We start from the raw sequence: 27,595 nt of genomic DNA, 5'->3' as shown, positions 1-27,595 counted from the left end.
AAACTGGGTCTCAAATGTGATGGTGTGGCTCTGTACGTGTCCGTGATTGCAGAAGGTCAGTTCTTTCTTAAACATGAGAAGATGCTGAATGTCCTAAGTCTTTGATTTTGGTTATTGGTGGGGAGGTGGCAGGGGGGAGAGGATCTTTTTTATTTTTTTTTAATTTTTAATTTGCTTTTTGGGCCACACCCAGTGATGCTCAGGGGTTCCTCCTGGCTCTGCACTCAGAAATTACTCCTGGTAGTTCTTGGAAGACCATATGGGATACCAGGGATTGAACCCGGGTCAGCCGTGTGCAAGGCAAATGCCCTCCCCGCTGTACTATCCCTCCAGCCCCTAAGTCTTTGTTTTCCTGTCACTCCAGGGGATGTCCTATCTGCACTCCAGTAAGACAGAAGTCCACGGCCGCCTGAAGTCCACCAACTGTGTGGTGGACAGCAGGATGGTTGTGAAGATCACGGATTTCGGCTGCAATACCATTTTACCTCCCAAGAAAGGTCGGTCGTGAGTTCAAGCTTGCCTGGCTGCCCGCTTGGTTTGTCACCTGTTAATTCGGTTCCCTGGGAGGGATTCGGGAAACGACGATGCTGGAAGTCAGATTTGGTCTGCAGAGACATTGGGGAGCCCCCGCCCTGGCTCCCAGCCTCTCTGTGCTCAGGGCCTGTTTCCTCTGCAGATCTCCCCATCTCTGCCCATCACGGCAGGGGAAATGGTGAGGGATCTACTGGCGTGTGCCAGGGGAAATAGGCGGAAACACAGACAAGGCTACAGATGTAAGAAATTCTAGAAATGGTCTCGGCTAACTCTTCCTTCGTAAAAGACGGAAGGAGGCGCGGAGAGATCGCCCACAGGGCTGGCCTTGCCTGCATACTCAAGGCCCTGGGTTCCATCCCCAGCACTGGCTGGCTGGCTCGGCACCACCAGACGCCTGGAGCACCCACGACGGGACCCAGGACCATCAGTTTCCTCCAGCTGGGCCACAACAACAGAACTGAGTGCCCCCAGAACAGAAAGCCCTCCCAAATTCTAGACTCAGAGCTAAATTCGGGTGTGAGGTCACACCTAGCAGTGCTCAAGGGCTATTCCCCACTTCCAGACGTCACTCCTGGCAGTGCTCAGGGAACCAGGCGGTAACCAAGATGGAACCCGGGCTGCCGGCAGGCAAAGCACGCACTTAGCTTGTTGACCTGTCACTCGAGTTCCCCAAGCACCTTTTTGTTTTGTTTTGTTTTGTTTTGTTTTGTTCTGTTTGGGGGCCTCACCCTGTGGTGCTGAGGACTTACTCCTGGATCTGCACTCAGGGATCACTCCTGGCAGGGCTCCATTCCTCTGGGGTGCTGGGGATCAAACCCGGGCTGACCACGTGCAAGGAAAGCGCCCTCCCCATTGAGCTATCTTTCCAGCCCCTCAAGCATTATTTTTATTTTTATTTATTTATTTATTTATTTTGCTTTTTGGGTCACACCTGGCAATGCACAAGGGTTACTCCTGGCTCTGCACTCAGGAATCACCCCTGGCAGTGCTCAGGGGACTATATGGGATGCTGGGAATTGAACCGGGGTCGGCCGCTTGCAAGGCAAACGCCTTACCCGCTGTGCTACCGCTCCAGCCCCTCAAGCATAATTTTTAAAAGAAAACTGAGAACCAAAACAATCACATCTGTGAACACTAGGGGACTTAGAGGTGGCAGCACGCTCCTTGTGACAACAGCAGTGAGGCTCCTGGCTTCAGTGTGTGCAATAAGTGACTAAGTATACAGGGCCAGAGTAATAGTACAGTGGGTAGGGCATCTGCTTTGCACACGACCAACCCAGGTTTGACCCCTGACTTCCCATAGAATTCCCTGAGCCCACCAGGAATGATCCCTGGGTGTGGAGTCAGGAGTAAGCCCTGAGTACTGCTGGCTCCCAAACAAAACCAAAAGTAAATATTTATATATACTTATACTTATAGATATGTTTACATTAATACATAATTATATATATGCTTGTCATAGACTTACATAGAATATACCTAAATGAAGCCTTATGTGACTGCACAATAATTTATAGAACATAATTATTGTTATGCTGGAGCAACAGTAGAGCGGTAGGGAATTCGCCTTTCACGTGGCTGATGCGTGTTCCATTCCTCCGCCCCTCTTGGAGAGCCCAGCAAGCTACCGAGAGTATCACGCCAGCACGGCAGAGCCTGGCAAGCTACCCATGCATATTGGATATGCCAAGAACAGTAACAATAAGTCTCACAATGAGAGACGTTACTGGTGCCCGCTCGAACAAATTGGTGAGCAACAGGATGACAGTGACAGTGATAATTATTGTTATGTACTTATAAAGGCTTTCATCGGCTTATGTCACATGAAGTCTGCCATCTTATATATTCCACCACGCTTGTCCCACAAATGTTTACTGACCCCGTCCCACAAATACTTACTGACCCTGCCCCTGCCCCGTGCTGCTCCAGGAGCTGGAGGGACATCGTTGCCCCCAAACCTCCCCCAATGCTGGCCTCACTCTGTCCCACCTCAAAGGGACACGTGTGTTCTGCCCCTCGTCCTCTGCCCAAGCACAAACCCTCCCCGAGTCTGGACCTGAGTCAACCCAGGACCTTAACCCAAGGGTAGGTGTAGGGAGGGGGCCGGTGGCCCTTCTCAGCTCCGCCTCTCCCCTGTCCCCACACAGACCTGTGGACAGCCCCTGAGCACCTCCGCCAAGCCGGCACCTCCCAGAAAGGCGACGTGTACAGCTACGGGGTCATCGCCCAGGAGATCATCCTGCGCAACGAGACCTTCTACACCGTCAGCTGCCGGGACCCGAGCGGTACGAGGCCGGCGGGGGAGGGGCGAGGGTTCAGGGGCAGCCCGGATGTGGGGGTGCTCTGAGGTCTGGATTGCTCAGGGATCTTCCTTGCGTCTCCCCCTTCCTTTCCAATACCAGGAAGAATCAGAAGGGTTCACCCTCAACTACTTCTTCCAGGGGACTCCCTAAACAAGACATTTCATTCCACCGAGGCAGTTCGCTCAGAAGAGGCAGCTTTTAACGGGGGTGCGGGGGGGGGGGCTGAGGTGAGGAAGCCAGGGTTCGAGTCTGGATCAGAGGAAGCTGAGGAGGGTTCGAACTTAGGGTGACCTTCTTTTTTTTTTTTAAATTCTTTTATTGATTCACCATATGGAAAGTTACAAAGCTTTCAGGTTTAAGTCTCAGTTACACAATGCTCAAACACCCATCCCTTCACCAGTGCACATAGTCCACCACCAAGAATCACAGTATACCTCCCCCCCCACCCCCACCTCCCCAGCCCCCCACCCCGCATGTGTAACTGGTAAATTTCACTTTACTTTCACTTTACTTTGATTACATTCAATATTTCAACAAAAAAATTCACTATTATTGATTTGGAGTTTCTCCCCTTAGGGTGACCTTCTGGGTCATCCCTTGGCAGCTCATTCACCCGTCCGTCTTTGGGGTGCAGGCTAGGCTTGTCCGCACTCCCCGGGGTAGTGGCCCCAGGCAGGGCCCCGCTGCTGTCACTTATCTTCTTTCTTGGAATTTAAATTATATGCTCCTGCCCTCAGAGAAGATTTTCAGAGTGGAACATTCCACCGGAGTGAAGCCCTTCCGCCCAGATCTGTTCCTGGAAACGGCAGAGGAGAAGGAGCTGGAGGTGAGCCCGCCCCCTGGGCTTTCCCGGGGTGCTGCCAGCAAAGACCACCCACGTGGGAGACGCAGACTCGGAAATTCACTCCCCCACTGGAGACCACGCGTTGGAGACAAGTTGTCCGCAGGGTTATGCTCTTGACTGAGGTCCTCAAGGAGAATCCACCCCTTGCTTCTTCCAGAAGCTTCTGGTGGCAACTGTCATTCCCTGGGGCATGGGACAACTGTCCCTTCTCTGCCATCATGGTCACAGTCCTCTTGGTCCTCTACCTCTGTGCTACGAAGGATACATGTGGTGTCCCTCAGACCCGCTCAAATGCCTTTCCAGCCTTCCTGCCCTCGTGAGTGCTGTCAGGGGAGAAAACAAGACGGACCCGTCAGTCCTTCTGTCTTCCAGGTGTATCTGCTGGTCAAAAACTGCTGGGAGGAAGATCCGGAAAAGAGACCCGATTTCAAGAAAATTGAGACGACTCTGGCCAAGATCTTTGGGTATTGCTGAAATCTTTACTGTTCCTCACTCATTTCAGATGTGGCTAATGCTCATTGACGTTTGTGGGAACAAGAGTGGGAATGCCTCGTTTAATGAGAAATCCCTAGTTGTAGCAGAAATGCTTGCCGTTGATAACACCCACCTCAAAAACATTTCAATGCTGTGGAGGTCAATAGACTATTTCCTCAAGGAAATGATCACTTGACAGTTAGGTATTTTGGGGCAAAGATGCCTGGTCCTTCTCCCTGCATGTTAATGCTGGGAATATCTGCTTTGGACTCAGAAGACCTTTTTTTAATACTAAAATGAAAAAAAAATTCTAGTCCTAAATATGTCTGTGAAAAACATGGTCATCTCAGTGATAAGAATTTAAAACACAATCGACACATGTAAAGGCCCTTCCTTCCGGGGAAGCTCTTCTAAGATAGAACAAAGATCTCCCGCAGCCAGGAGATTCCCTCAAGGGAGGAAATAGCACCTAGGGCTGTGTTTCTCCTTTCCTCAGTCCAACAATCATGTAGACATTCAGCTTAATTCTACTCCTTAATAATACTAGCCATTTTGTAAGGACACAGTAAGAGATGTATTAAGCTTGTAGGATGGCTCTCCCGGGGACATCTCACTATAGATCCCAGACTACAGTGCTCAGGCCAGATGAGCCGTTCCTAACCATAAGTAGGGTCATTGTCCTGTTGCTTCTCTTTGGATCATGACAGAATTTGTCCATATCTGTTCTCTTACCATATAGTTAAGTATTATGGTGCTTGGCCTGGCCCGTTTGGATGCCAGGGTAGCTCACAGCTTGCCCAGGGTCCATCCCATCTTTTGTCAGGACCCTGCTTTTGGGGTGCTAGGAACTAAGGGCAACTGAGGCTTACATCCAGTAAACAGATGTCCAGGAATGAATATCATTCAGAGTCAATTAACTCCCAAGTTTCAAAAACATAGCATTAACTGTCTTCCTGTGTCTATACAAAAAGGACATTGCTCTGAATTAACTATGCAAAAGGACGTAGGGAAAGGAGAAAAGCACCACTTTACTTACAAATAAAAAAAAATCCAGAGATTTCTAAGGAAATTGACTTTACAAGTCACAGGTACTGCTTAGGGGGTAAAGGTGATTAACCCGTGGGGAAGTAGAGCACAGAGAAGTTAAAGGTAAACTCAGAGGGATGGCAGTGCCTCAGGAGCACTGTGAATGGTATAACCCAATAAAACAAAGCTCCCTGTGGCCAGGGAGAAATGACAAGTCAATGTTATCCTACACTGAACCATGAATAAGTCTATATTACCTTATATTAAGGCAATTATATTAATTATATATTCGCTGGAGCGATAGCACAGCAGGTAGGGTGTTTGCCTTGCACACAGCTGACCTGGGTTCGATTCCTTCGTCCCTCTTGGAGAGCCCAGCAAGCTACCGAGAGTATCCCTGTCCGCAAGGCAGAGCCTGGCAAGCTCCCCGTGGCATATTCGATATGCCAAAAACAGGAGCTAACAGAATCACCCAGACTGAGGTTGGCCAGGGTGTGTGAGCTCTGAGAAGGACAAAGCAGGAAGCAGAAGGCTCAGCTTTGCCTCCTTAGTTTGTATCTCTTGGCTTGTTCTCTTAAGAGGTACTTGTGTGGGGGGGGGAGGGGGGAGGGGGAAGGGAAAGATTTTCCCTTTATTCCAGAAAATATGAATAAGAAAATAAGCAACACACACACACACACACAAAGAACAGGGCGTGAGAGAGAGCTCAGTGGGTTGAGCACGGGCTTTGCACGCCAGAGGCCCAGGTTCCATCCCCGCACCACCTGGAATGTTCCAGAACACCAAACTGGGAAGAGCCTCTTCCCTCAAAACACCTGCTTTTCAAGAGATGACCACAGGTTTTGAACATTTGAATAAGACTGTAATTTTTGCTTCTCTTTTTCATAGTACAGAGGAATGTTTTCATTTCCTTTCTTTCTTTCTCTTTCTTCCTCTCTCTCTCACTCTCTCTTGCTTGCTCTCTCTCGCTCCCTCTCTTTCTCTCTCTCTCTATTATTAAATCATTATGAACTACAAAGTTATCAGGTTATTCAGGATTGAGCTTTGGGGGCCCAATGTTCTGATCCCCATCTCTTCACCCGTGTCTGTTTTATCCACTAATGTCCCCAGTTACCCCCCCGCCCCCCAGCCTGCCTGAAATGAAGCATTTTCCTATGTATTTAGCCACCCTGATAATTAATGACACTGGAATATGCCATTGCATTCTAATATGTTAATTACTTTTCTTTTTTTTCCTTTGGATGATTCTTTTGTTTTGTTTTGTTTTTTGGCTTTGGGGCCACACTCAACAGAGCTCAGGGCTTACTCCTGGCTCTGCATGCCAGGATCAATTCTGGCAGGGCCTCAGGGAACCATAGGGGGCGCGAGGGAGCAAATCTTGGTCAGCCCCATGCTAAGCAAGTGTCCTCCCTTTGCACTGTACTCTCTTCGCCCTGCCTTTGGGTAATTCTTGCAAATATAGTTGATGCGGTTGACTAGGAATTCAGTGAGTTTGGGACCCATTTGGCCGTTCAGGAATATTGCATTTGTCCTCCTTCTAACTCCATTGATTACCCTTGTTTCTCTTTAAAATCATGCCTGCATTGGGGCTGGAGCAATGGCACAGTGGGTTGGGCATTTGCCTTGCACGCGGCCAACCTGGGTTCGATTCCCAGCGTCCCATGTACCATATACCCCGAGCACTACCAGGAGTAATTCCTGAGTGCAAAGCCAGGAGTAGCCCCTGTGCATCACTGGCTGTGACCCAAAAGGTAAAAAAAGAAAAGTCTGCGTTGATTTTTTTCCCAGCGCCAGAAGTTCTTACCGTGTTGTAGGTTATTTTCACTCTTGTCTGGGCTGAGTTCCCCTTGTGTGCAGTTGACCTACCCTCTGGCCCAATGTCACGTTTTCTAAACGATGTGCCCAGCTCTGTGTCTCTCGTTACCCGCAGCCTTTTTCATGACCAAAAAAATGAAAGTTATATGGACACCCTGATCCGCCGCCTGCAGCTGTACTCGAGGAACCTGGAGCACCTGGTGGAGGAAAGGACGCAGCTGTACAAGGCCGAGAGGGACAGAGCGGACAGGCTCAACTTCATGCTGCTGCCCAGGTAAGGCGGCTGCTGCCCGGGCCCGGGGCCCACAGCTCCACCCCACTGAACAACGGGATGGCCGTGCCACAGTGCCACAGTGCTCATGAGCAAGGCCGTGGTAAAGATGCCGGGGAGGTAACCTCTGGCTGTGACAGAAAAGTGGGATCCTCTGGCTTACAGGGATTCAGTCTTCGGTGCAAGAGGTTCTGCTTCCTGGCTCTGGAGAAACTGGCAGTCAGCAGAGAGGGAGGAAGCGGGCAAGTGTGTAGACATTATGTGCACTTCTCTGTACAGGTTTATAGTCAAATACCTAGGCAGTCTGAACCTGCTTCTCTTCATCGGAGCTAAAGTATGTGTCTTTGGGGCCGGAGCAATCACATGTACATTTGCAGGGCATTTGCTTTGCGTGCAACTGAGCCGGGTTTAATCCTTGGCATCCCATATGGTCTCCGAGCACTGCCAGGAGTAATTCCTGAGTGCGGAGCCCGGAGTAACCCCTGAGCATCCCCGGGTATGACCCAAAGAGCAAAATATTAACAATAATAAAATTTAAAATGTGTCCTTATGCTTATGGTTACTGCTACTGTTTTTGGCATATCCAATATGCACAGGGAGCTTGCCAGGCCCTGCCATGCGGGCTCCATACTCTCAGTAGCTTGCCGGGCTCTCCGAGAGGGGCGGAGGAATAGAACACAGGTCGACCTCGTGAAAGGCGAACGCCCAACCGCTGTGCTATCGCTCCAGCCTCTCAATGAGAGACATTACTTGTGCCCGCTCGAACAAATTGATGAGCAACGGGATGACAGTGACAGTGACAGTCCTTATGCACTGGTCTACAGAACAGAGATTCCCAGGGCAGTGAGAGATGGGAAGTGGGGTGGGAATGGTTGAGGCAGAAAAGATGGGGGGCGTGGTGAGGGAGATCACAGTGGAGGGGAATGGACACAGGTGGGGGAGGGGTGTTGGAATGTTGTATGCATGACACGCTACCACCGACAGTATTGTAAAACCGAACTATGGTGGCTAAAATAAAGTAAAACATATTTTTTAAAGAGTAAAAATAAAACATGTGTCTTGCATGTACAGTATGTGTGTTCACCTTTATGGTATATATGCTCCATCTTTTTATTCACCCATTCACTGGAAACCCCCAAATTCTAGAATTCCTGGTGGATAGTTGCTACTGTTGCTATTGAGTTTACTGAAGTTCAAGGTGTGTTTCCCCCTCTCTCTTCCTTCTCTAGGCTAGTGGTGAAGTCTCTGAAGGAGAAAGGCATCGTGGAGCCTGAACTCTATGAGGAGGTGACCATCTATTTCAGTGACATTGTGGGGTTCACCACCATCTGCAAGCACAGCACCCCTATGGAAGTGGTGGACATGCTCAACGACATCTACAAGAGCTTTGACCACATTCTTGATCACCATGATGTGTACAAGGTACCCCATGCATCTCCAGGCCAAAGGGATCAGAGGGTTCCTTGCACAGAGAGCTGGAATCACTCGCTTCCAGTCTGACCTCCCAAATGCTGATAAACTACTGGATGAATCTGAGCAAAACAGGAAGTGGAAGACTAAGGCGGGTCAGCGGCCCAAATAACCCCATAACATTCAGACACCATATGAGAGAAACAACAGGAAATTCTATCAGGAGTGTGTTCTCAGGTCTCAGCTGAGAGAAAATGCATCTCCCCACTCACCTTTAAACTGGGAGCGATGTTCAACCTAAACACAAAGAGTTAGGGATCGTCTTGCTTGTTCCCTTTTGTCATTGTTGTGCATCCTTCAGAACAGACTCCGGGAAGAAACCCTGTGAGTTCAGAACTGGCTGTATAACTCAGCTCCCATGCAGACCAGTGCCAGGCAAAGCGACAACTGAACTTCCCGTTTTTTGTTGGAAAAGCAGCTGAGCATTTGCAATAAGTATTTCTAGAATCGAAACTCTTTGTGCTAATCCCCGTTTGCTCCCTGTACCGCAACCTCATAAAAGATAGTCAACTTGGCCAGGTGTTTGCTTTAGAATACGTGATGGTATTAATGTCTAACGTAGTAAAATAAAAGGTCCTCCTGAAAAACTGTTCCTTAGACACCATTTAGAAGTCATGCATATGTCTGCCGTAATGTCCAGTATTCCCCAATAGGTTTCTTTTTTTAACGGTGTCTGAGCTCAAGCCTCACCCTGGATAGTTCAGAAAACCATGCTAACAGTTCCTGCTGGCTAGAAAATGCTAGAAAAGCAAATCCAAACAAATCAGCAAATATGAACAATAAATATGATCAATATATATGAACTCTAGACTTGATCTTGCAACCAAACTAAAAGGAGGGTCATTCATTAAGTGATATGTATAGTATACCCTTTTATATGCCTACTTCTTATTACAGAAAAAAAAAGTTTAGACTCACAAGCAATAAGAATGTGTGTTATGTCTTTAAAAAAACTGACAAATTTTTTGTCAAGTAATATTACATAAAAAATTATGTGCCAGGAGCCAGAGAGAGAGTATGGTTAGTAGGGTGTTTGCCTTGCGCATGGCCAACTGCATGTAGTTGCCATCCTCAAGCCCTCAAGACTCACTTCCAGTCTGACCTCCCAAATGCTGATAAACTACTGGATGAATCTGATATTATTCCTGAGCCCAGAGCACCAGGAATAACCCCTGAGCACTGCCAAGTGTGGCTGAAATAAATTATGATTTTTCTGGTAATGAACGGTGTTCCTAAAACTGCACAGGTCCAGTCAGTTACTTAGATATTTAGAGAATGGTCACCACCTCTGGACGATTGTCATAGAGAGCTTTGCTGTCGAATTGTTTTATCATCGATTTACCTTTGAAAATCCTGGGGCTAGAGCTAGTCTGGCCCTGGGCCCAGCAAGTGTCCAGGGCACTGCTTAGATTAAGTTCTCAGGAGTCTGAACTGTGATGATGGGCTTCTGCAGAATTTCTTGCCTCTTTTGGAGGGGCTGGTTTGCTGATGAGAAACGGCGTCTTTCCTAGGTGGAGACCATTGGCGACGCCTACATGGTGGCGAGTGGTTTGCCCAAGAGGAACGGCAACCGGCATGCGATAGATATCGCCAAGATGGCCTTGGACATCCTCAGCTTCATGGGCACCTTCCAGCTCGAGCATCTTCCTGGCCTCCCGGTGTGGATTCGCATTGGGGTTCACTCGGGTAAGGAGTGGAGCGGCACAGGTTAGGGTTAGGGTTAAGGTCAGGACTAGGGTTAGGCTTAGGGCTAGGGTTGGGGTCAGGGTTAGGGTCAGGGTTAGGGTCAGGGCTAGGGTCAGGGCTAGGGTCAGGGTTAGGGTTAGGGTTAGGGTCAGGGTTAGGGTCAGCGTTAGGGTCAGGGTTAGGGTCAGAGTCAGGGTTAGGTCCTGGGCTAGGGTTAGGGTTAAGGTCAGGCTGGCCACATTTGTCATGGGTGGGGGGTTGAGTCTCCAAGCCCCACTTGGGAAGCCCCTAGGGGGAAAAAAAGCCCCTCCCAGAAAAAATGCAAATGAAGGTCAGAGATGAAAATCTACCATGGGAACTAGAAAAAACCAATGATACACCTCTATTAAACCCGATTTCACAACTTTGGAGTTAATCTTGTGTGTGTGTGTGTGTGTGTGTGTGTGTGTGTGTGTGGTGAGGGGGACACTGGTAATGTTCCTGGCTCAGCGCTCAGGAATTGCTCCTGGCAGTGCTTGAGGAACCATATGGGATGCGGAGAATCAAAATGGGTTGACTGTGTGCCAGGTAAGTGCCCTCCCTGCTGTATTATCGCTCTGGCCCCTTGAGCTAATCTTTAACTTTTCAAATCCTTAACCCTTTGGAGCCAGAGAGATAGTCCAGGGGTTAAGGCACTCACCTTATATGTGGCGAACCCCAGTTCCATCCCCGGCACCACATGGCCCCCAGAGCACTGCCAGAGAGCCCCTCCTGAGCACCAAACAGGGAATAGCCGTGAGCAGTGCCGCTGGGGGGACCCTACCCCTCCAGCCCCCCAATAAAATAAACTCGTTAGCCCCTTGCCTGCAGCTGCTTCTTACAAATTCTTCGGTTGAGCAGCTCTCCTTCCCGCCCAGCCTGCCTGGCTGGAGAATGTCCTGTGTTTCACGAGGCACAGCGATGTGCAGGGGAGAGCGGGCTGCCCCTGGCTCCAGAAATGTTCTTTGATTTAAGTGAAAGAATCACCTGGGTCTGCTGTGCAGCCTCAGCACACATGGTAGCCTGCAGCTGTGTGACGCTTTTTTAAAAAAATTTTCATAAAGTTGTTCACAATAAATTATTACATTCAATATTTCTTATATATTTTATTATTTTTTAAATTTTTCATTAGAGAATCACTGTGATGTACAGTTACAAACTTATGGACTTTTGTGTTTGCATTTCACTCAGTGACCGTTTACCCATCCCTCCACCAGTGCCCATTCCCCTCCACCAATGATCCCAGTATCCCTCTCACCACCCCCACCCCACCACCCACCACCCCACCCTGCCTCTGCGGCAGGGCATTCCCCTTTGTTCTCTCTCCTTTTGGGTGTTGTAGTTTGCAATAGAGGTATTGAGTCGCCACCATGTTCGGTCTATAGTCCACTTTCAGCTCACATCTTCCAACCCGAATGGATCCTCCCAACATCCTCTACTTGGTGTTTCCTTCTACATTCAATATTTCAACACCAATCCCACCACCATTACACCTTCCCACCACCACTCTTTCAAATTTTCCCACCATCGCCCAAGCCTGCCCCACAGATAGATTCTGCCAGTCTTGATCCTTCCCCGACCCTCTCCTTCCTTCCCAATTTTCCCTGGGGAGACCCCACCTCCTGCCGCTGGGTCTCTGGGCTTTCGTGCTGGGCAAAGGTGCCGGCGCCCAGGTCTCTTCCCACCAAGCCAGCCTCTGGGTCCACATTCCGCAGCCTCCGCAGCTTCGCCCTAGAGGACAGTTCCGCAGTGTGACCACCACCACCACCATCACCCCGAGAAGTGGCTGCCCACCACCCCAATCTGCCTCCTTTCATTTCCCCCACCCCTCCAGGTCCCTGCGCCGCTGGAGTCGTCGGCATCAAGATGCCGCGCTACTGCCTGTTTGGGGATACGGTCAACACGGCCTCCAGGATGGAGTCCACTGGCCTGCGTAAGAAGGGGCACTGCTCTCCCGGGAAGACCGAGAACCTTCCAGCAGGGTTCCAGGGTCCGGGCGGTGTGGGATGAGGAAGGATCTCTCCGATTGGCTGGGACCCTGGATCAGCACCTCTTATTGTCCAGTTCTCCCTCTCGGAGAACCGGGTGAGCTACAGAGAGTATCCTGCCCGCATGGCAGAGCCTGGCAAGCTCCCCGTGGCGTATTCGACATGCCAAAAACAGTAACAACGATGGGTCTCATTCCCCTGACCCTGAAAGAGCTCCAATGCGGCACTGTTGGGAAGGACAAGTAAAGAGAGGCTGCTAAAAATCTCCGGGCTAGGACGAATGGAGACATTACTGGCGCCTGCTTGAGCAAATCAATGAATGGGATGACAGTGATACAGTGATGCACCTGCCTATACTGCATTCTCGCCACTAGGTGGAGGCACTGAGCTGGGTGGGGGCAGAAGATTCCAGTACATATCCATGTCTATTTGACAGATGCTTTGGTCGCAGGGGGTGTGGCCCACAAAAGCATCGCGGTCTCTGGGTATTTTGTCCTTGAGCCAACACCAGGTACCGCTTTTTACTAGAGACACAGTGACAGGAAAGAATCAGGTGGAGACTGAAACCCTGACTCGGAACTCAGGTCAGAGTGAGCACTGTGTAGTCACCGCGAAAACTGGAAGTAGCTTCCAGTTTTTTGGAAATTTGGAGAGGTGAATGGAGGAGGGAGGCCGGTCCTGCTCAGGAGGTTCTGGAAGGGTCTGAGATGAGACAGCGGAGCATTCAGCCAGCCTCTGCCCCGTGAGCGAGCCTGTGCGCTGCTGTTACTCGCCTTATTGCTTTCCTCTGGGGCACCAGGATGGGCATGTGGGGAGGGAGACGGAGAATGAGACTGGAAATGCCTTGGCCGTCCTGTCGTGAAGGGTAACGTCTGAGCAAAGCCAGACCTCGAAACTCTCCCGAGCCTTCTCTTTGCGGTCAATACTTCAGCTCCTCCGGGGCGTGTTCCTACCTGCAGCCAAGTTCAGTGCCGGGCCAGGGCTTGGCTGCTCAGAGCTGGAGAGAGACCAGGGGAGTCCGTGCACTCAGCGCCCCCCAACAGTGCCAGACCCCCGTCCTTTCTCGGAAGGGAAGGGCTTGCGTCATGGAGTGGCACTCCGAGGGTCCTACCTAAGCTGTGGAGAAGGCTGGAACGCCCCAGCCAGGGGACACGGGTGATTCCTTAGAACCCGGGAGGGTTTCCGGGCTAACGTGTCCCTCTGTAGCGGGGAGCCAGCAGGGATGCTGAAAGTCCTGCCCAGGCCCACAGGGGGAGAAATGGTGAGGAGACGTCGGTGGGGGGGCATGTCCTTGTTGGGACATCTCCTAACTGTTCTAGACACCTTCAGCGGCCTCATCACGTGGCCTCCACGCCCCGAGCCCCTCAGACAGCACCCTGCAAGCACCCAGCCTGGGCACAGCCAGGGGCGAGGAGCCCCGCAGGTCCCCCGGCCGCCCGCCCTCCCTCCCTCGGTCACCTCCTTCCCCGACCTCCCCCACGCACGCCCTGTTGTCCGTCTCCAGCCTTAAGGATCCACGTGAGCGGCTCCACCATCGCCATCCTGAAGAGGACCGAGTGCCAGTTCCTGTACGAAGTCAGGGGGGAGACGTACCTAAAGGTGAGTAGTGCACAGAGGCGGACCCCGGCCCGGCCCCAGCTCCGTGGGCTTCCTGGGTGCGTCTCGAACCCGCACCTGAGCAGTATTAATAGCAGAGGCGGATGGGGCCCGTCAGTGCCAACGTACCCCACACCTCCTTTGTCCTCTCCTCTGCGGGCGGGAAGGGCTCGTGCGTTTTAGCAGTCATGGGGGCCAGGGGGGGCCCGAAGAGAGAGGCCCGGCTGAGACTTCCTGCATGACCCCCGGCGGCTGCCACAGACCCCCCCCCACCGCCCATCACTCCACAAGGCTCTCGGAGGTCCACGGCTGCCCACAACGGGACTGTCACCCAAAGCGTGGTTCTCTGAGTCCTGGGGAGCCTTGCCTTGCCAGGGGGAGCCCCTGATGTGGTACTTTCCACTCCATTTTTGAGGTCTTCTTAGGAGCATTTTCTTCTTTTGTTGTTTTTATTGAATCACCGTGAGAGACAGTTTCAAAGCTTTCATGTTTGAGTTTCAGTCTACAATGATCAGACACCCATCCCTCCCCCAGTGCACATTCCCCACCACCAATGTCCTCAGTGTCACCCCCCACCCCACCCCGCCCTCCCCTGCCTCTATGGCAGACAATTTCTCCCATAGGAACGTTTTCTGCACAGAATATCACCCTCCCCGCACACACAAAACTAGAAGTGGCCAGAGCTTGCCACAGTCTGAGTGCAGTGGCCTGATGTAGCAAGTGGTTTTTAAATAAATAATCCTCCAAGTTTTCTTTTAAATATCCGCTCTAGCCGTGTGCAATGTTCACAGGGAGTTTCCACTCACTCACAGGCGCCGGGTGGGTCCAGCCACAGCACACAGTGTTTGTGACGTGCGTGTTCTGTTATGTGAGTGCACCCTCTTAAGACGGGAAGACTGGGGCTGGAGCCATAGCACAGCGGGTAGGGTGTTTGCCTTGCACGAGGCCGACCCGATTCAATTCCCAGCATCCCATATGGTCCCCTGAGCACCACCAGGAGTGATTCCTGAGTGCAGAGCCAGGAGTAACCCCTGAGCATTGCCGGGTGTGACCCCCCCAAAAAAACCAAATAAAAATACTGGGAAGACTGAAAAATGTTTTATAGCAAAACCAGTTCGAAAGGTGCAGAGAATGGGGCCAGAGGCTGTGGATGGGGCCCCATGGCCTCCTTCCCTTTTAAAGTAGAGTTCTTGCAATGTAATCCTGGAGCTTTGAAAAGTCTCTTACGAAAAGAGAAAACTTTTGAGTAAGAAAAAAGTCCTGTCTTATGATTAGGAAACTCATTTATTGTTCTTTAGTTTTTTTTTTTTTTGGCTCACACCTGATGATGCTCAGGGATTACTCCTGGCTCTGTGCTCAGGAATCCCTCCTGGTAACCAGATTACTCAGGGGACCATATGGGATGCCGAGGATCAAACCCAGGTTGGCTGCATACAAGGCTAGTGCCCTACCTGCTGTGCAATTGCTCCAGCCCCTGTTATTTTTTTATGGGGCTGCACCTCATGGTGTTCAAGGGCTGCTCCCAGCTCTGTGCTCAGGCCAGGATCAAAGCAGCAAAGCAGATGCCCAGCCCCGGAGGCTTAATTTCTAAGGCACTTGGAAGTGAGTCTCTGTCTGTCTGTCTGTCTGTCTGCCATGAACGCAGAGCCTGCCAGGAAAGGGTGGTATGGATGAGAGTGGGGGACAGGGGGTGTGCAGGGTCTCCGGGCCAGCTCTGACAGGGCCCTGGGAAGTTACTCACTTTCTTGTCTCCCCAGGGAAGAGGCACCGAGACCACCTACTGGCTGACGGGCATCAAGGACCAGGAGTGCAACCTGCCCACCCCGCCCTCCGTGTAAGCTGCAGGGGGCGCTGCTGTCTCCCCACAGGCCGCCCGTCTGCTGCCCGGGGGTGCCGCTGGGCTCTGCCAGGCAGGATGTAGTGAAGAGATGACCCAGAGGCTTAGAAACCTCCCTGGGCTGGGCGCCGGGCCACAGTACAGTGGGGATGGCGCTGACCTCACCGGCAGCTGGCTCAAGTCCAGTCCCCTGTACCCCATCTGGTCGCCTGAACGCCACCAGGAGTAATTCCTGAGCACAGAGCCAGGAGTAAACCCTGAACATCACCGGGTGTAGCCCAAAAGCAAAAAAAGAAAAAAAGCAAAGAAAGGAAGACGCCTGCTGAGCTGGGCAGCTAGAAGCCAAGGCTCCCAGCGTGCTCAGGAGAACAATGGATCCCCCTCTTGCATGTCAGGGTCAGACAGTGGGGCCCTCCGCACCCCAGCCCTGCCTGCCGACCACCTCCACACCTCACCCCTGCTTATCACCCTCCACATCTCACCCCTGCCTACCATCCTCTGCACCCCAGCACTGCCCACCACCCTCTAAATCCCACCTCTGCCTACTACCCTCCACACCCCATCCTACCTACCACCACACCCCAGCACTGCCCATCACCCTCTACACTCCAGCCCTGCCTACTACCCTCCACACCCCATCCCTACCTACCACCACACCCCAGCACTGCCCATCACCCTCTACACTCCAGCCCTGCCTACTACCTTCCACACCCTATCCCTACCTACCACCACACCCCAGCACTGCCCATCACCCTCTATACTCCAGCCCTGCCTACCACCCTCCACACCCCAGCACTGCCCACCACCCTCCACACTCCACCCCTGCCTACCACCCTCCACACCTCACCCCTGCCTACCACTCTCCCACCTCACCCCTGCCTACCACCCACCACACCTCACCCCTGCCTTCCACCCTCCACATCCCAGCACTGCCCACCACCCTCCCAATTCACCCCTGCCTACCACCTTTTACACCCCAGCACTGCCCATCACCCTCTGCACCTCACCCCTGCCTATCACTCTCCACACCCCAGCACTGTTCACCACACTCCACACCTCCATCCCTACCTGCCTCTCTCCACAGTCCTGCCTACCACCCTCTGCAGGAGTCTCTCTTCAGTCCTGCCTACCACCCTCTGCATTCCACCCCTGCTTACCACCCTCTACACCCCACTTATGCCTCTATGTCTCACCCCTGCTGATCGCCCTCTGCACCTCACCCCTACCACCAGATCCTGCAGTGCTCTGCTAACTCTCAGATGACACAGAGTTCTCCCAGCCCCACACTGGCACTTTGCTCCTTCCTCGAACTCTGCCCCTTGAGATGAGGAAGACGCAGTTTCGGATGTAATACTCGTGTCTCAGTTCCTGCAACAGGGACCCGAACTGTTAGTCAGTCACATATCAGTGAATTCGGTCAAGTGGCTTCCACTGTGGCAGAGAAGCCCCAGGACGCAGCCGGGTGCAGGTGGTGGAGACGGCAAAACCACCCCCTTATGCTGGGGTGCAGGAGCCCTGACTCCGCACCTGAGCTTGTTATTTCAAAGCCTGAACGGCCCCAACCAGCTGAGCTTCCCTAGCAAGCTCCCTGCTACAAGTGTGGAGCCCCCAAGACTTAGGGTCCCGCGCAGGGCCAGGCCTCCGGGCAACCTCTCGCGCCTCTGCCCTGTAAGGAATGGGCTCGCGCGGTCCAAGCAGGACCCTGGGGTCAGGGCTGCCCGTGCCCCGAGCCCTCGGAGTCCCCGGGCCCCTGAGTTCAGCACCAGGCGCGCGGCTGGCACACGTCGGGTGTGGAACAGAAGGTCCGGCAGGAAACTTCCGGGAACCCCCTCGACGTGTCTTTGTCCCCCCTCTCTCCCAGGGAGAATCAGCAGCGCCTGCAGGCGGAGTTCTCAGACATGCTGGCCAACTCCTTACGGAAGAGACAGGTCGAAGGGGTCCGAAACCGCAAAGTGCCCCGCGTGGCCAGCTACAAGAAAGGCGCGCTGGAGTACCTGCAGCTGACCACCGACAAGGAGACCACCCACCTGTGAGCCCGGCACGCCTGTGGACTTGAGCCGGCGGGGCGGGGCCCGCAAGCCCCCATTTCCCCGGGGACACGGATGCGCACGCTCGGCCTGGGCCAGGGTCGGTGGCGCCTGGACTGGCTTCTGCCAGTGCTCCCAGGTTCCAGAACCTTCCTCCCGAGGAGCAGCCCGAGAGAAGCGCTCTCTGGAGACAGATTCTGGGGTTCACTTTGATTGTGTCCACGGGCTCTTTCCTTTGCTCTGCACCAGGGGGGGTTTCCCCCCATTGTCACATTACATGTTAGATGCCTTTTTTCCATTAAATTATATTTAACTCTGATTTTTTATTTGATTTTTTGATTTGTGGAGCCACACCCAGTAGTACTCAGGGCTTCTTCCTGTCTTGCTCCCAGGGATCACTCCTCACGGTACTTGGGGGACTTTATGTGGTGCTGGGGATATAACAGTTTGGCTACATGCAAACTCCTTCCTTCCTTCCTTCCTTCCTTCCTTCCTTCCTTTCTTCCTTCCTCTTTCTTTCTTTCTTTCTTTCTTTCTTTCTTCCTTCCTCCTTTCTTTCTTTCTTTCTTTCTTTCTTTCTTTCTTTCTTTCTTCCTTCCTTCCTTCCTTCCTTTCTTTCCCTTCTTTCTTTCATTCTTTCTTTCTTTCTTTCTTTCTTTCTTTCTTTCTTTCTTTCTTTCTTTCTTTCTTTCTTTCTTTCTTTCTTTCTTTCTTCCGGGGGAGTGGGTGTTGGGTCACACTCAGCAGTTGTCAAGGGTTACTCCTGTCTTTGAACTCAGGAATTATCCTGGCAGTGCTCAGGGAACCATATGGGATGCCAGGGATCGAACCCAGGTCGGTTGCGTGCAAGGCCAACACCCTACCCACTGTACTATCACACCAGCCCCTAGCTCTGATTTTTAAAAGAGCATTTGCTAGATATAAGGTGAGGATAGGGTTTACTGAGTCTGTGTAAAGTGCTGGGAAGCTGAGGGGACCAAGCCCCACCTCACTCAGACAGGCGCGGTGCCTGTGAGGGTCTTAGTATCTGATCTGGGAGCAATCAGGCAGGAGGCAGAGAAGCTCCCATGGCCTGACTGGCCATCCAGCAGTATCTCCACGTGACTGATGACGGAATCTAGGTACTGGGAACCCGGGGCTTCTCAGATGCTACTAAAATCCATCAAATTATGCAAAGTCCCAATAATTACAGTGTGCAAGTTAGCCCAAGCAAAAACTATTCAACAAAATAGGTTCCATCCGCTTTGGGACCATATTACATTCCTTGTCTTGGAGACCTTTGTTGGAACGCCAGAAGTTAGAACAATGCAAGAACAAGTAGCCAACGAAACAGCAGGCACCAAACCCATAATCTCAGAGGCCGCCAATCAGGATCAACACCCCAGACCACACCTAGGTGATGGTGCCCTCAGAAGGTGAAGCGTGACAGGAAACCCTTCTTGGAAAGGGATCCACCCATCATCGAGGGAGGCTCCCATGAGAACTGGGTCTTCTACCCCAAAAGGGAGTCAGAGCATGTTTGGGTTAGCAAAGCCAGCAGCAGGGACGGGGATGTGCCTCAAGAGCAGGTCACTTGCTTTGCATAGGTGAGGACCTCAGACCGGAAGGTACCCCCAGAGTCACTGGCGGTGGCCCTGAACAAAAAGAAGTGATAGTTCATACCAGCAACCTTCAGAGGACCTGCAAGGAGGAACGGTGAGAAGGGATAACCCCAGAGGCACAGTCTAGGGGAGAAAAGGTTTCACTCTCCTACTTCTCATTACTAACACTGATTGCATTTGCATTCGAAGCCATGCGTATTAATTACAAGGTTACTTTGAAGAAAAATATTTTTCCATAAAGGAGTAGAAAAACTATGTATGTCTTTAAGGCAGCAGAATAAAATCCTCTTTCCTTAAAAATTAGCATCAGTGTTTTTAAAGGAGTCAAACGAAATTCTTTTAAAAACTGAATGTCCCTTCTGGTAACAAAATGAGATTCAATTAATTATACAAGGGGGAAAAGGAACAAATGTGGATTTTCCCAAAAACCTACCTACTGCACGAAGGAAAGTGTTTCTGTCTGTCTGTGAGCAACTGTTTTTAATGATCCCAGTCCTTTTGTTTTTGTTACTGAAAAAAAGAAGAATTATCAGAATGACGTGGCAAATCATTTCTTTTGTATTTGAGTCCCATTAATTTTTATTCAGCCAACAGATGGCAAACCAGCTGCTAGAGGCTGTGTTCTGACAATGACCTTGTTCCATTAACTGGTAATAAATCCACTAGCCTAGGAAAGTAAGAATTCCAAGCCTAGAACTCACACTTTTTCCATAAAGGTTTCCTATTTGGAGTAACAATACATCATTTCTCCAATTGCAAAAAAAGTCATTCTCTTTTTGCTGTATTTTTTAGAATATAAAACTTGATATACTTATACCTACTCATATACTGCACAGATGAAACAGTTAAAATTTACCTTGTTCTGCAGCTTTCAATAATCACCTAGTTGGTTTGCACTTGGCATTGTCTAGATTGGGACAATCTAGATAATGGGCTGGAGTGATAGCACAGCAGGTAGGGCATTTGCCTTGCACACAGCCGACCAGGGTTCGATTCCTCCGTCCCTCTTGGAGAGCCTGGCAAGCTACCAAGAGTATCCCGCCTGCACGGCAGAGCCTGGCAAGCTACCCGTGGTGTATTCGCTATGCCAAAAACAGTAACAACAAGCCTCACAATGGAGACATTACTGGTGCCCATTCGAGCAAATCGATGAACAATGAGAGGACAGTGCGACAGTGCAGTGCAGATTGTTCCAGTGTCAAATTGTTTACTGTGATGTAGGCAGGTAGACAGGAAAGGCCCCTCCCAAGGCAATGGCAAAAGCCAGCCCAGCAGAAAACAGGAAACACAGGAACTAAGGCCTGATAAGGCCCTCACCTCTCTACAGCAACACTCAAAAGAAGCCCCTGCAGGAACAAAAGGCCAGGAAAGGAATTTCAAAGAAGACCATCACCAGTACCACCCCCTGGTAACCTCCCTAGCAATGATTTTTTTTTTTTTTTTTTTTGCTTTTTGGGTCACACCTGGCGATGCACAGGGGTTACTCCTGGCTCTGCACTCAGGAATTACCCTGGCGGTGCTCAGGGGACCATGTAGGATGCTGGGAATCGAACCCGGGTCTGCCACGTGCAAGGCAAACGTCCTACTCGCTGTGCTATTGCTCCAGCCCTCCTTAGCAACTTTGACCTACGTAGATGCCCCACATGGGGGCCGTTTGGAGAAACCCTAAAATGGCCACCTAGAACAAAGGAAGGGAGCACATATGCTGCCCGAGCCCATGTGCTGCTTGTGCCCATGTGGCCGAATACATGTGGTGCCCGAGCACATGTGTTGCCCACATCTCACCTCTTGAGATGTGTACTTCTGTGCTTTCATGTCTGAAGCCAGGATATGTGCAGGGGCTCTCTCTGCCCTTGGAGAAGCCCGCCATTCTCTCTCTCTCTCTCTCTCTCTCTCTCTCTCTCTCTCTCTCTCTCTCTCTCTCTCTCTCTCTCTCTCTCTCTCTCTCTTCCCTTCCCCCACTTTCTCCCCCTCCACACCTTCAAAAACCTCCAAATAAAATCTGCTTTACTTCACTGCTTGCCTACTCCTGAAATTCCTTTCTGCGAGGGAGATAAGAACCCAGAAATCTTGGGTCCCAGGTGGTAGAAAGTGACTTTCTCCTCCCCACTCACGTGAGCCACCCATGAAGTCCACCGACATCAAATGTATTAACCCGACCTCAGTGTGGAAAGTGTTTGTGGAAGAGGAACCAGTGACAAACGTCTCCTGCTCATTTTCTAATATTTGGACTAACTCATGACTCACAATTTTTATTTTATTTTTAAAAAATGCAATGTGTCACTTTCTTTAGTTCTTTGAGAATAAATCAAATCTGATGGACAATCCAGTGCTGAGACGACAAATGCTGCATGAATAATGGAAAGTGAGTGGAAGCAGTTGGCGCTTGCTCACCTGAGTAACGCTGAGGGAGACACAGTTTGAAGCTGGGAGCGACCAACAGAGGGGAGGGCTAGGCCTTGAGAATGACAGGGAAGGGTCAAATCACAGAAACTTTGTTCATGAATTTGGAATTCTCTTCCTCTCCCTCTCTTCTTTCTGCTGTAGGATGTCCCCAGCCAGGACCAAAGCCTTTAGACCTTGGTCTACGACCAGGAGAATTCTAGCCCGAGGCAGAGGACTAAAGCCTAGAAAGAGGTCTCTTAGAGTTTATTAAGGCTCAGAATACTGTGTACTTACTTGTTTACAAACAATACAAACAGTAGTAGGGCAAACTCAGGGAGTCAGAATGCAGGAATATTCCAGAATTTCTAGGTTATTCAGGTCTAGAAATGAGGTCAATTCATACAATTCATAAAAATTCAGATAAGAGGGAAGGTTTTGAGGTGGGGCTTTCCCAGATTTAAGATGCTTCTCATAATTAACTATGTTTGGTCATTTCCTGGGAATATCATGGAAACTCTCATGGCATGAATGGATATAATTTTTACTATGTGAACTTATCATCACGAGAATATACTTACCTGTAAGTCAGCCAGGGGTCACTTGGTCCTCTAGGACTTTCTTGGCTACAACCAATCTTAGGTTCCACCAAGCCTTATCCCCGGTGGTCTTACCTTATGCTGCACCAGCACGTGGAACACAGGAAGTCCTTTAGCGAAGGCATATTCAGCTTCCAGCACTGCATATGGCTATGGAAAAGGGATGACATCAAAGACAAGAACTGATCAAATGAAAGCAGACTATAGACCGAACAGGAAAGCCACTCAATACCTCCATTGCAAACTACAACACCCAAAAGGAGAGAGAACAAAGGGGAATGCCCTGCCACAGAGGTGGGGTGGGGTGGTGGGGGATGGGTTGGGGGTGGTGAGAGGGATACTGGGATCATTGGTGGAGGGGAATGGGCACTGGTGGAGGGATGGGCAAACGATCACTGTATGAGTGAAATGCAAACACAAAAGTCATAAGTTTGTAACTGTACATCACAGTGATTCTCTAATAAAAAATTAAAAAAGGAAAGAACTGATCAAAGATGGGAGGGGGTATGGTACTAACAAAAGAGAGGACACAATAATTACTACACATCCTCGCACAGGCACAAAGATGATTCCATGACTTAAGAGAACAACAACAATTGTCAGGCTTTGCCATGGATACACAAAGGAGTATCTTTTCCACGACCTGCTAAGTTTTCTGATCCACCCCCTTCTAGGTCCATTGTTTCCACAGTTCCCCTGGGTGTCCTGTCTCCCGCACTCCCTTCCTCCCTCCCTCCCTCCTTCCCTTCCTTCCGATTTTGATTTATCCTCCTCCTTCCCTTCCCTTTGCTGGCCCCGTCACAGTGATCAGGGCCACACCGTGGTTGCGGTGCCCGCACACCCCTGGCTGCCCGGCCTCGGGGAAGGCTGGCTCAGCTGTGGGCTGTGGGGATTGCACTCGGCACGCAGGACTGAGCGAAGCTGACGCCTGGACTCGAGCCTCACGCAGAGAGGGCCAGCGCGGGGGCCTTCCTGCCCCTGTGAAGGCGGGAGAGATCACAGAGAAGGAGGATGAGCCGACAGGGCCCGAAATTGAGCGAGTTCAAGTCACAGCAGGATGGAGCGATAGCACAGTGCTTGGGCGTTCGCCTTTCACGTGGCTGACCTGGGTTCGATTCCTCCGCCCCTCTCAGAGAGCCCGGCAAGCTACCAAGAGTATTGAGCCTGCATGGCAGAGCCTGGCAAGCTACCCGTGTGTATTGGATATGCCAAAAACAGTAACAATAAGTCTCTCAATGAGAGACGTTACTGGTGCCCGCTCGAACAAATCGATGAGCATCGGGATGACAGTGACAGTGAAAGTCACAGCACGGAGATGAACTAAAATGGCAGGAGCGAGCACTTCCTCCTCGGGCGTCAGTCAGGACACTGCCAGGATTCGGGGTGTTAGGAGGTACTAGGATGAGACCCCGAGGTTTTGTTTTATTTTGTTTGGGGGGCCACACCCTCCCGTGTGCAAGGCTTTTTCATGGCTCTGCTCAAGGGAATCAGGGATCAGGGGATCATACGTGATGCCAGGGATCACACCCAGGCCAGCTGCATGCAAAGCAGATGCTCTCCTCACTGAACTCTTGCTCTGGCCCCAGCCAAGCTTCAAAGAGGGAGAGAGGGGCCACCAGCACTTAACCAAGCACGTTAGAGGGTACCAACTAGTAGCTGAATTAAGAAATGGGAAAACATAGAAATGAAGCTTGCCACAAATATGTGTGTGTGTGTGTGTGTGTGTGTGTGTGTGTGTGTGTGTGTGTGTGGCGGGGGAGAGAGGCGGGCACAGAGGGAAGATAGGATAAAGAAGGGACCAGTCTGACAATGTAGCGCTGTAGCACTGTCGTACCATTATTCATCAATTTGCTTGAGTGGGCACCAGTAACGTCTCCATTATGAGACCTTTTGTTACTGTTTTTGGCATATCGAATATGCCACAGGGAGCTTGCCAGGGTCTGCCATGAGGGTTGGATACTCTCGGTAGCTTGCTGGGCTCTCCAAGAGGGACAAAGGAATCGAACCCTGGTCGGCCGCGTGCAAACCAAATGCCCTACCCGCTGTGCTATCACTCCACCCAGTCTGACAATAATAGTTGGAAATGATATCTCTGGACAAGAACTGAGTGTTGAAAGTAGGCAAAGGGATAGACATCATATACATGATAATCTTTCAGTATCTGTATTGAAAACCATAATAATACCCAAAAGGAGAGAAGGGGGCAGAGAGAGACAGAGAGAGAAGAGAGAGAGAGAGAGAGAAAGAGACAGAGACAGAGACAGACAGAGAGAGAGAGAGAAGAAAAGTGCCTTTCATAGAGATGGGGGGCGTGGGGGGGAAACTCTGTCCATTGGTCCATTGGTCCGTTGGAACTGTGCTCTGTGGAGGGACAGATGTTGGGACATTATATGACTGAAACCCAATATGAGATACTGGGTGTCTCACTGTGATTCAATTCAAAAATATATTTTAAAAACATGACTCTTAACTACAAATAATATGTGTACAAGACCTGGTTGAGTGCATTAAAATAGAAATCTCCGCAAAATAAAGGACTTCGGGCAGAAGGCTGAGGACGCCTGCTACATGCCTATACAGCAGAGAACAGACGGTCCGTGGAGATGAGTGAAAGGAGCACGAGGGAGAGAAGGAGTGAATGGAACACGAGGAGCCTCATGACCAGCAAAGGTCTTAGAAACTCGGGGCTGGGGCTCCGGGCGCTCAGTGGCAGGGTGCCTGCTTGCAAGCATGAGGCTGCGTGTCCCCACCTGGCACCACCTCTCACGCCAAGTGCAATCCCGGCAACACTCCCCTGGCACCCCATAGGGACCCCTGAGCCCACTCAATGTGTCCCCTGAGCACAGAGCCAGGAGCAAGCCCTGAGCATTGCTGGGTATAGGGTAACATTGGTTTGTCCTTTCTGCCTTGCCATGGGGAGCTTAGGTTTATTGGGTTGCGCCCACTCACAGTGCTCCCGAGGCACTCCCATGCCTCTGTATGTATTTGTAACCTCTTCTTTGTGCTCTGCTTCCCCAACCGGTCCTTTATCTCCTGATCAGACTCTGTCAACTTGTAAGTATTGCTTTTCTCTTCTCCTTATGTCCTTTGCATAGTTAATTCAGAGCAATGTCCTATTTGTACGAACACAGAAAGACAGCTAATGCTATGTTTTTGTAAGTTGGGAGTTAATTGACTATGAATAATATTCACTCAGGGGCATCTGTTCTCCCAAGTTAAGCCTCAGTTGCCTTACTTCCTAGCACCCCAAAAGCAGGGTCCCAACAAGGAACTGGATGGACCCAGAGCAAGCTGTGAGCTACGCTGGCATCAAAATGGGCCAGGCCAAAACACCATAATACTTAAGTATAGTTAAGAGCATGCTCATGGACAAAATCTGTCATGATGCAAAAAGTAACAACTAGATTAAGATCCTGCTAGGGTTAGGAAAGATTAATCTCGCCTGAGCACTGTAGTCTGAGATCTATAGCAAGATGTCCCTGAGAAAGTCACCCTACAAGCTTAATGTATCTCTTATTGTGTCCATACAAGATAACTAATATTAAGAAGTAGAATTAAGATGTCAATTAAGACGTTAATTAAGTGATTGTTGGACTAAGGAAAGGAGAAACACACCCTAGGTGGTATTTCGCCCTTGAGCAGAGGGCTTTCATATGTTGATTGTGCTTCCTGACCTGGGTCTGGTTGCTACTCCCAATGTGGAGAGTTGGGGGAGGGGAGAGAGAGAGAGAGAGAGAGAGAGAGAGAGACCTGGACGGCGAGTCAGAGCACAGAGAGATGAGCAAGGGAAACCGTAGGAGACGGGAATGAGGGGCACTGTGAGACTGAGACTGGAATGGGGGGCTTAGTGAGACTGGAACAGGCGTGTGGGGAGAATGGACTAAACGGCAACTGATCACCAACCAGCCTGGCCCTCGTTTCCCCCTTTGTCCGTCCGTGGCACTGACTGTCCCGGGTGATGAAGCATCGCGAGACCACCGAGCGCAGGTGACGAGAGAGAACCACAGGATTCCTAGGTGCATGGAGTTTACACAGCTGGGTGTAGCCCACAACAAGGAAAAAAAAAAAAAAGAAATGTCTGGGAAATGGGATAAAGGATGACTCCTGTCCCCAAATCCTACCTTTGACGTTGTCAGATGTCGCCTGCTCCAAAGGGCACATTTAGAGCAGCAAGACTACGGGCTCTGACTGCGATACTGCAGCTAGTGGTCAAGCTTAACCCTCTTGAGCTAAAGTTTTGTTTTATTGAAATAACACTGGCTCGCAACGCTGTGTCTTAAAGGTAACAGGTTTACACTGCTTGAGATGTCCCTTAGCCTGCCCCCTGGCTTGTGCACGCCTCCACCCACAGCCCGTGGGCCCTCTGCCCTTCGTTCCCCCATCTCTTCTGCTACGAAAGTGGCCTCAGTTTTGATGTTGAGTCTTGCTTTGTTCGATCTGTTCGTTCGCTTTCTTTAGATTCACGTTTCGGTGAGATCATCTGGTGTTTGTCTTTCTCCTTCTGACACCTAGCACCAATCCCTCGAACCTAACCCCCTACTGGCCACAGCCCACAGACATTTGTGACTTCTCTCCGAGAAGGAAAACCGGAGTTGCTGAGGCCATGGATGGACAGAAGTTTCAGTGTATCACAGGAAACTCTCGGATCCTCGTTCATAAGAATTAGTGTGGGTTGCCAACAAGCTTTTCCCACTGTCATCACTGTCATCCCGTTGCTCATGGATTTGTTCGAGCGGGTACCAGTAACATCTCTCATTGAGAGACTTATTGTTATTGTTTTTGGCATATCCAATACGCACGGGGAGCTTGCCAGGCTCTGCCACATGGGCTCGATACTCTCGGTAGCTTGCCGGGATCTCCAAGAGGGGCAGAGGAATCGAACTCGGGTCGGCTTCGTGAAAGGTGAACGCCCAACCACTGTACTATCACTCCAGCCACTTTTCCCACAGTCCCAGCAAATTAATCTCCCATGTCAGTGGGGCTTTAATCTAACCAATTAGATCTCCAGTCCCCACTGCAGTGATTCTGGTGCAACCAGGAATCTGCATTTGTGAGAAAGGGATCCTGATGCTGGTGGCTGTTAGAACTTCTTTTTCTGGTACAGTTGGAAATTGTTGCTAATGC

The 27,595-nt window shown here is 50.7% G+C and overlaps 1 protein-coding gene across 1 annotated transcript in view; it reads left to right on the top strand.

Moving 5' to 3' along the window:
* GUCY2C (guanylate cyclase 2C) overlaps window positions 1–18,275 on the top strand; it is a 60,807-nt gene extending 42,532 nt beyond the window's left edge. Inside the window, exons 17-27 of the mRNA XM_004611369.2 lie at window positions 365–497; window positions 2,682–2,819; window positions 3,575–3,663; window positions 4,054–4,145; window positions 7,112–7,270; window positions 8,497–8,689; window positions 10,249–10,423; window positions 12,276–12,374; window positions 13,934–14,028; window positions 15,783–15,859; window positions 17,724–18,275. Coding sequence (XP_004611426.2) covers window positions 365–497; window positions 2,682–2,819; window positions 3,575–3,663; window positions 4,054–4,145; window positions 7,112–7,270; window positions 8,497–8,689; window positions 10,249–10,423; window positions 12,276–12,374; window positions 13,934–14,028; window positions 15,783–15,859; window positions 17,724–17,895 — 1,422 coding nt within the window. The 3' untranslated portion in view covers window positions 17,896–18,275. The remainder of the gene's footprint in view (window positions 1–364; window positions 498–2,681; window positions 2,820–3,574; window positions 3,664–4,053; window positions 4,146–7,111; window positions 7,271–8,496; window positions 8,690–10,248; window positions 10,424–12,275; window positions 12,375–13,933; window positions 14,029–15,782; window positions 15,860–17,723) is intronic.
* Window positions 18,276–27,595: the final 9,320 nt, after the last annotated feature.

Source organism: Sorex araneus, chromosome 10 (genome assembly GCF_027595985.1).
Source record: "Sorex araneus isolate mSorAra2 chromosome 10, mSorAra2.pri, whole genome shotgun sequence".
Lineage (NCBI taxonomy): Eukaryota > Metazoa > Chordata > Mammalia > Eulipotyphla > Soricidae > Sorex > Sorex araneus.
This window is presented reverse-complemented; position numbering and strand designations above follow the sequence as displayed.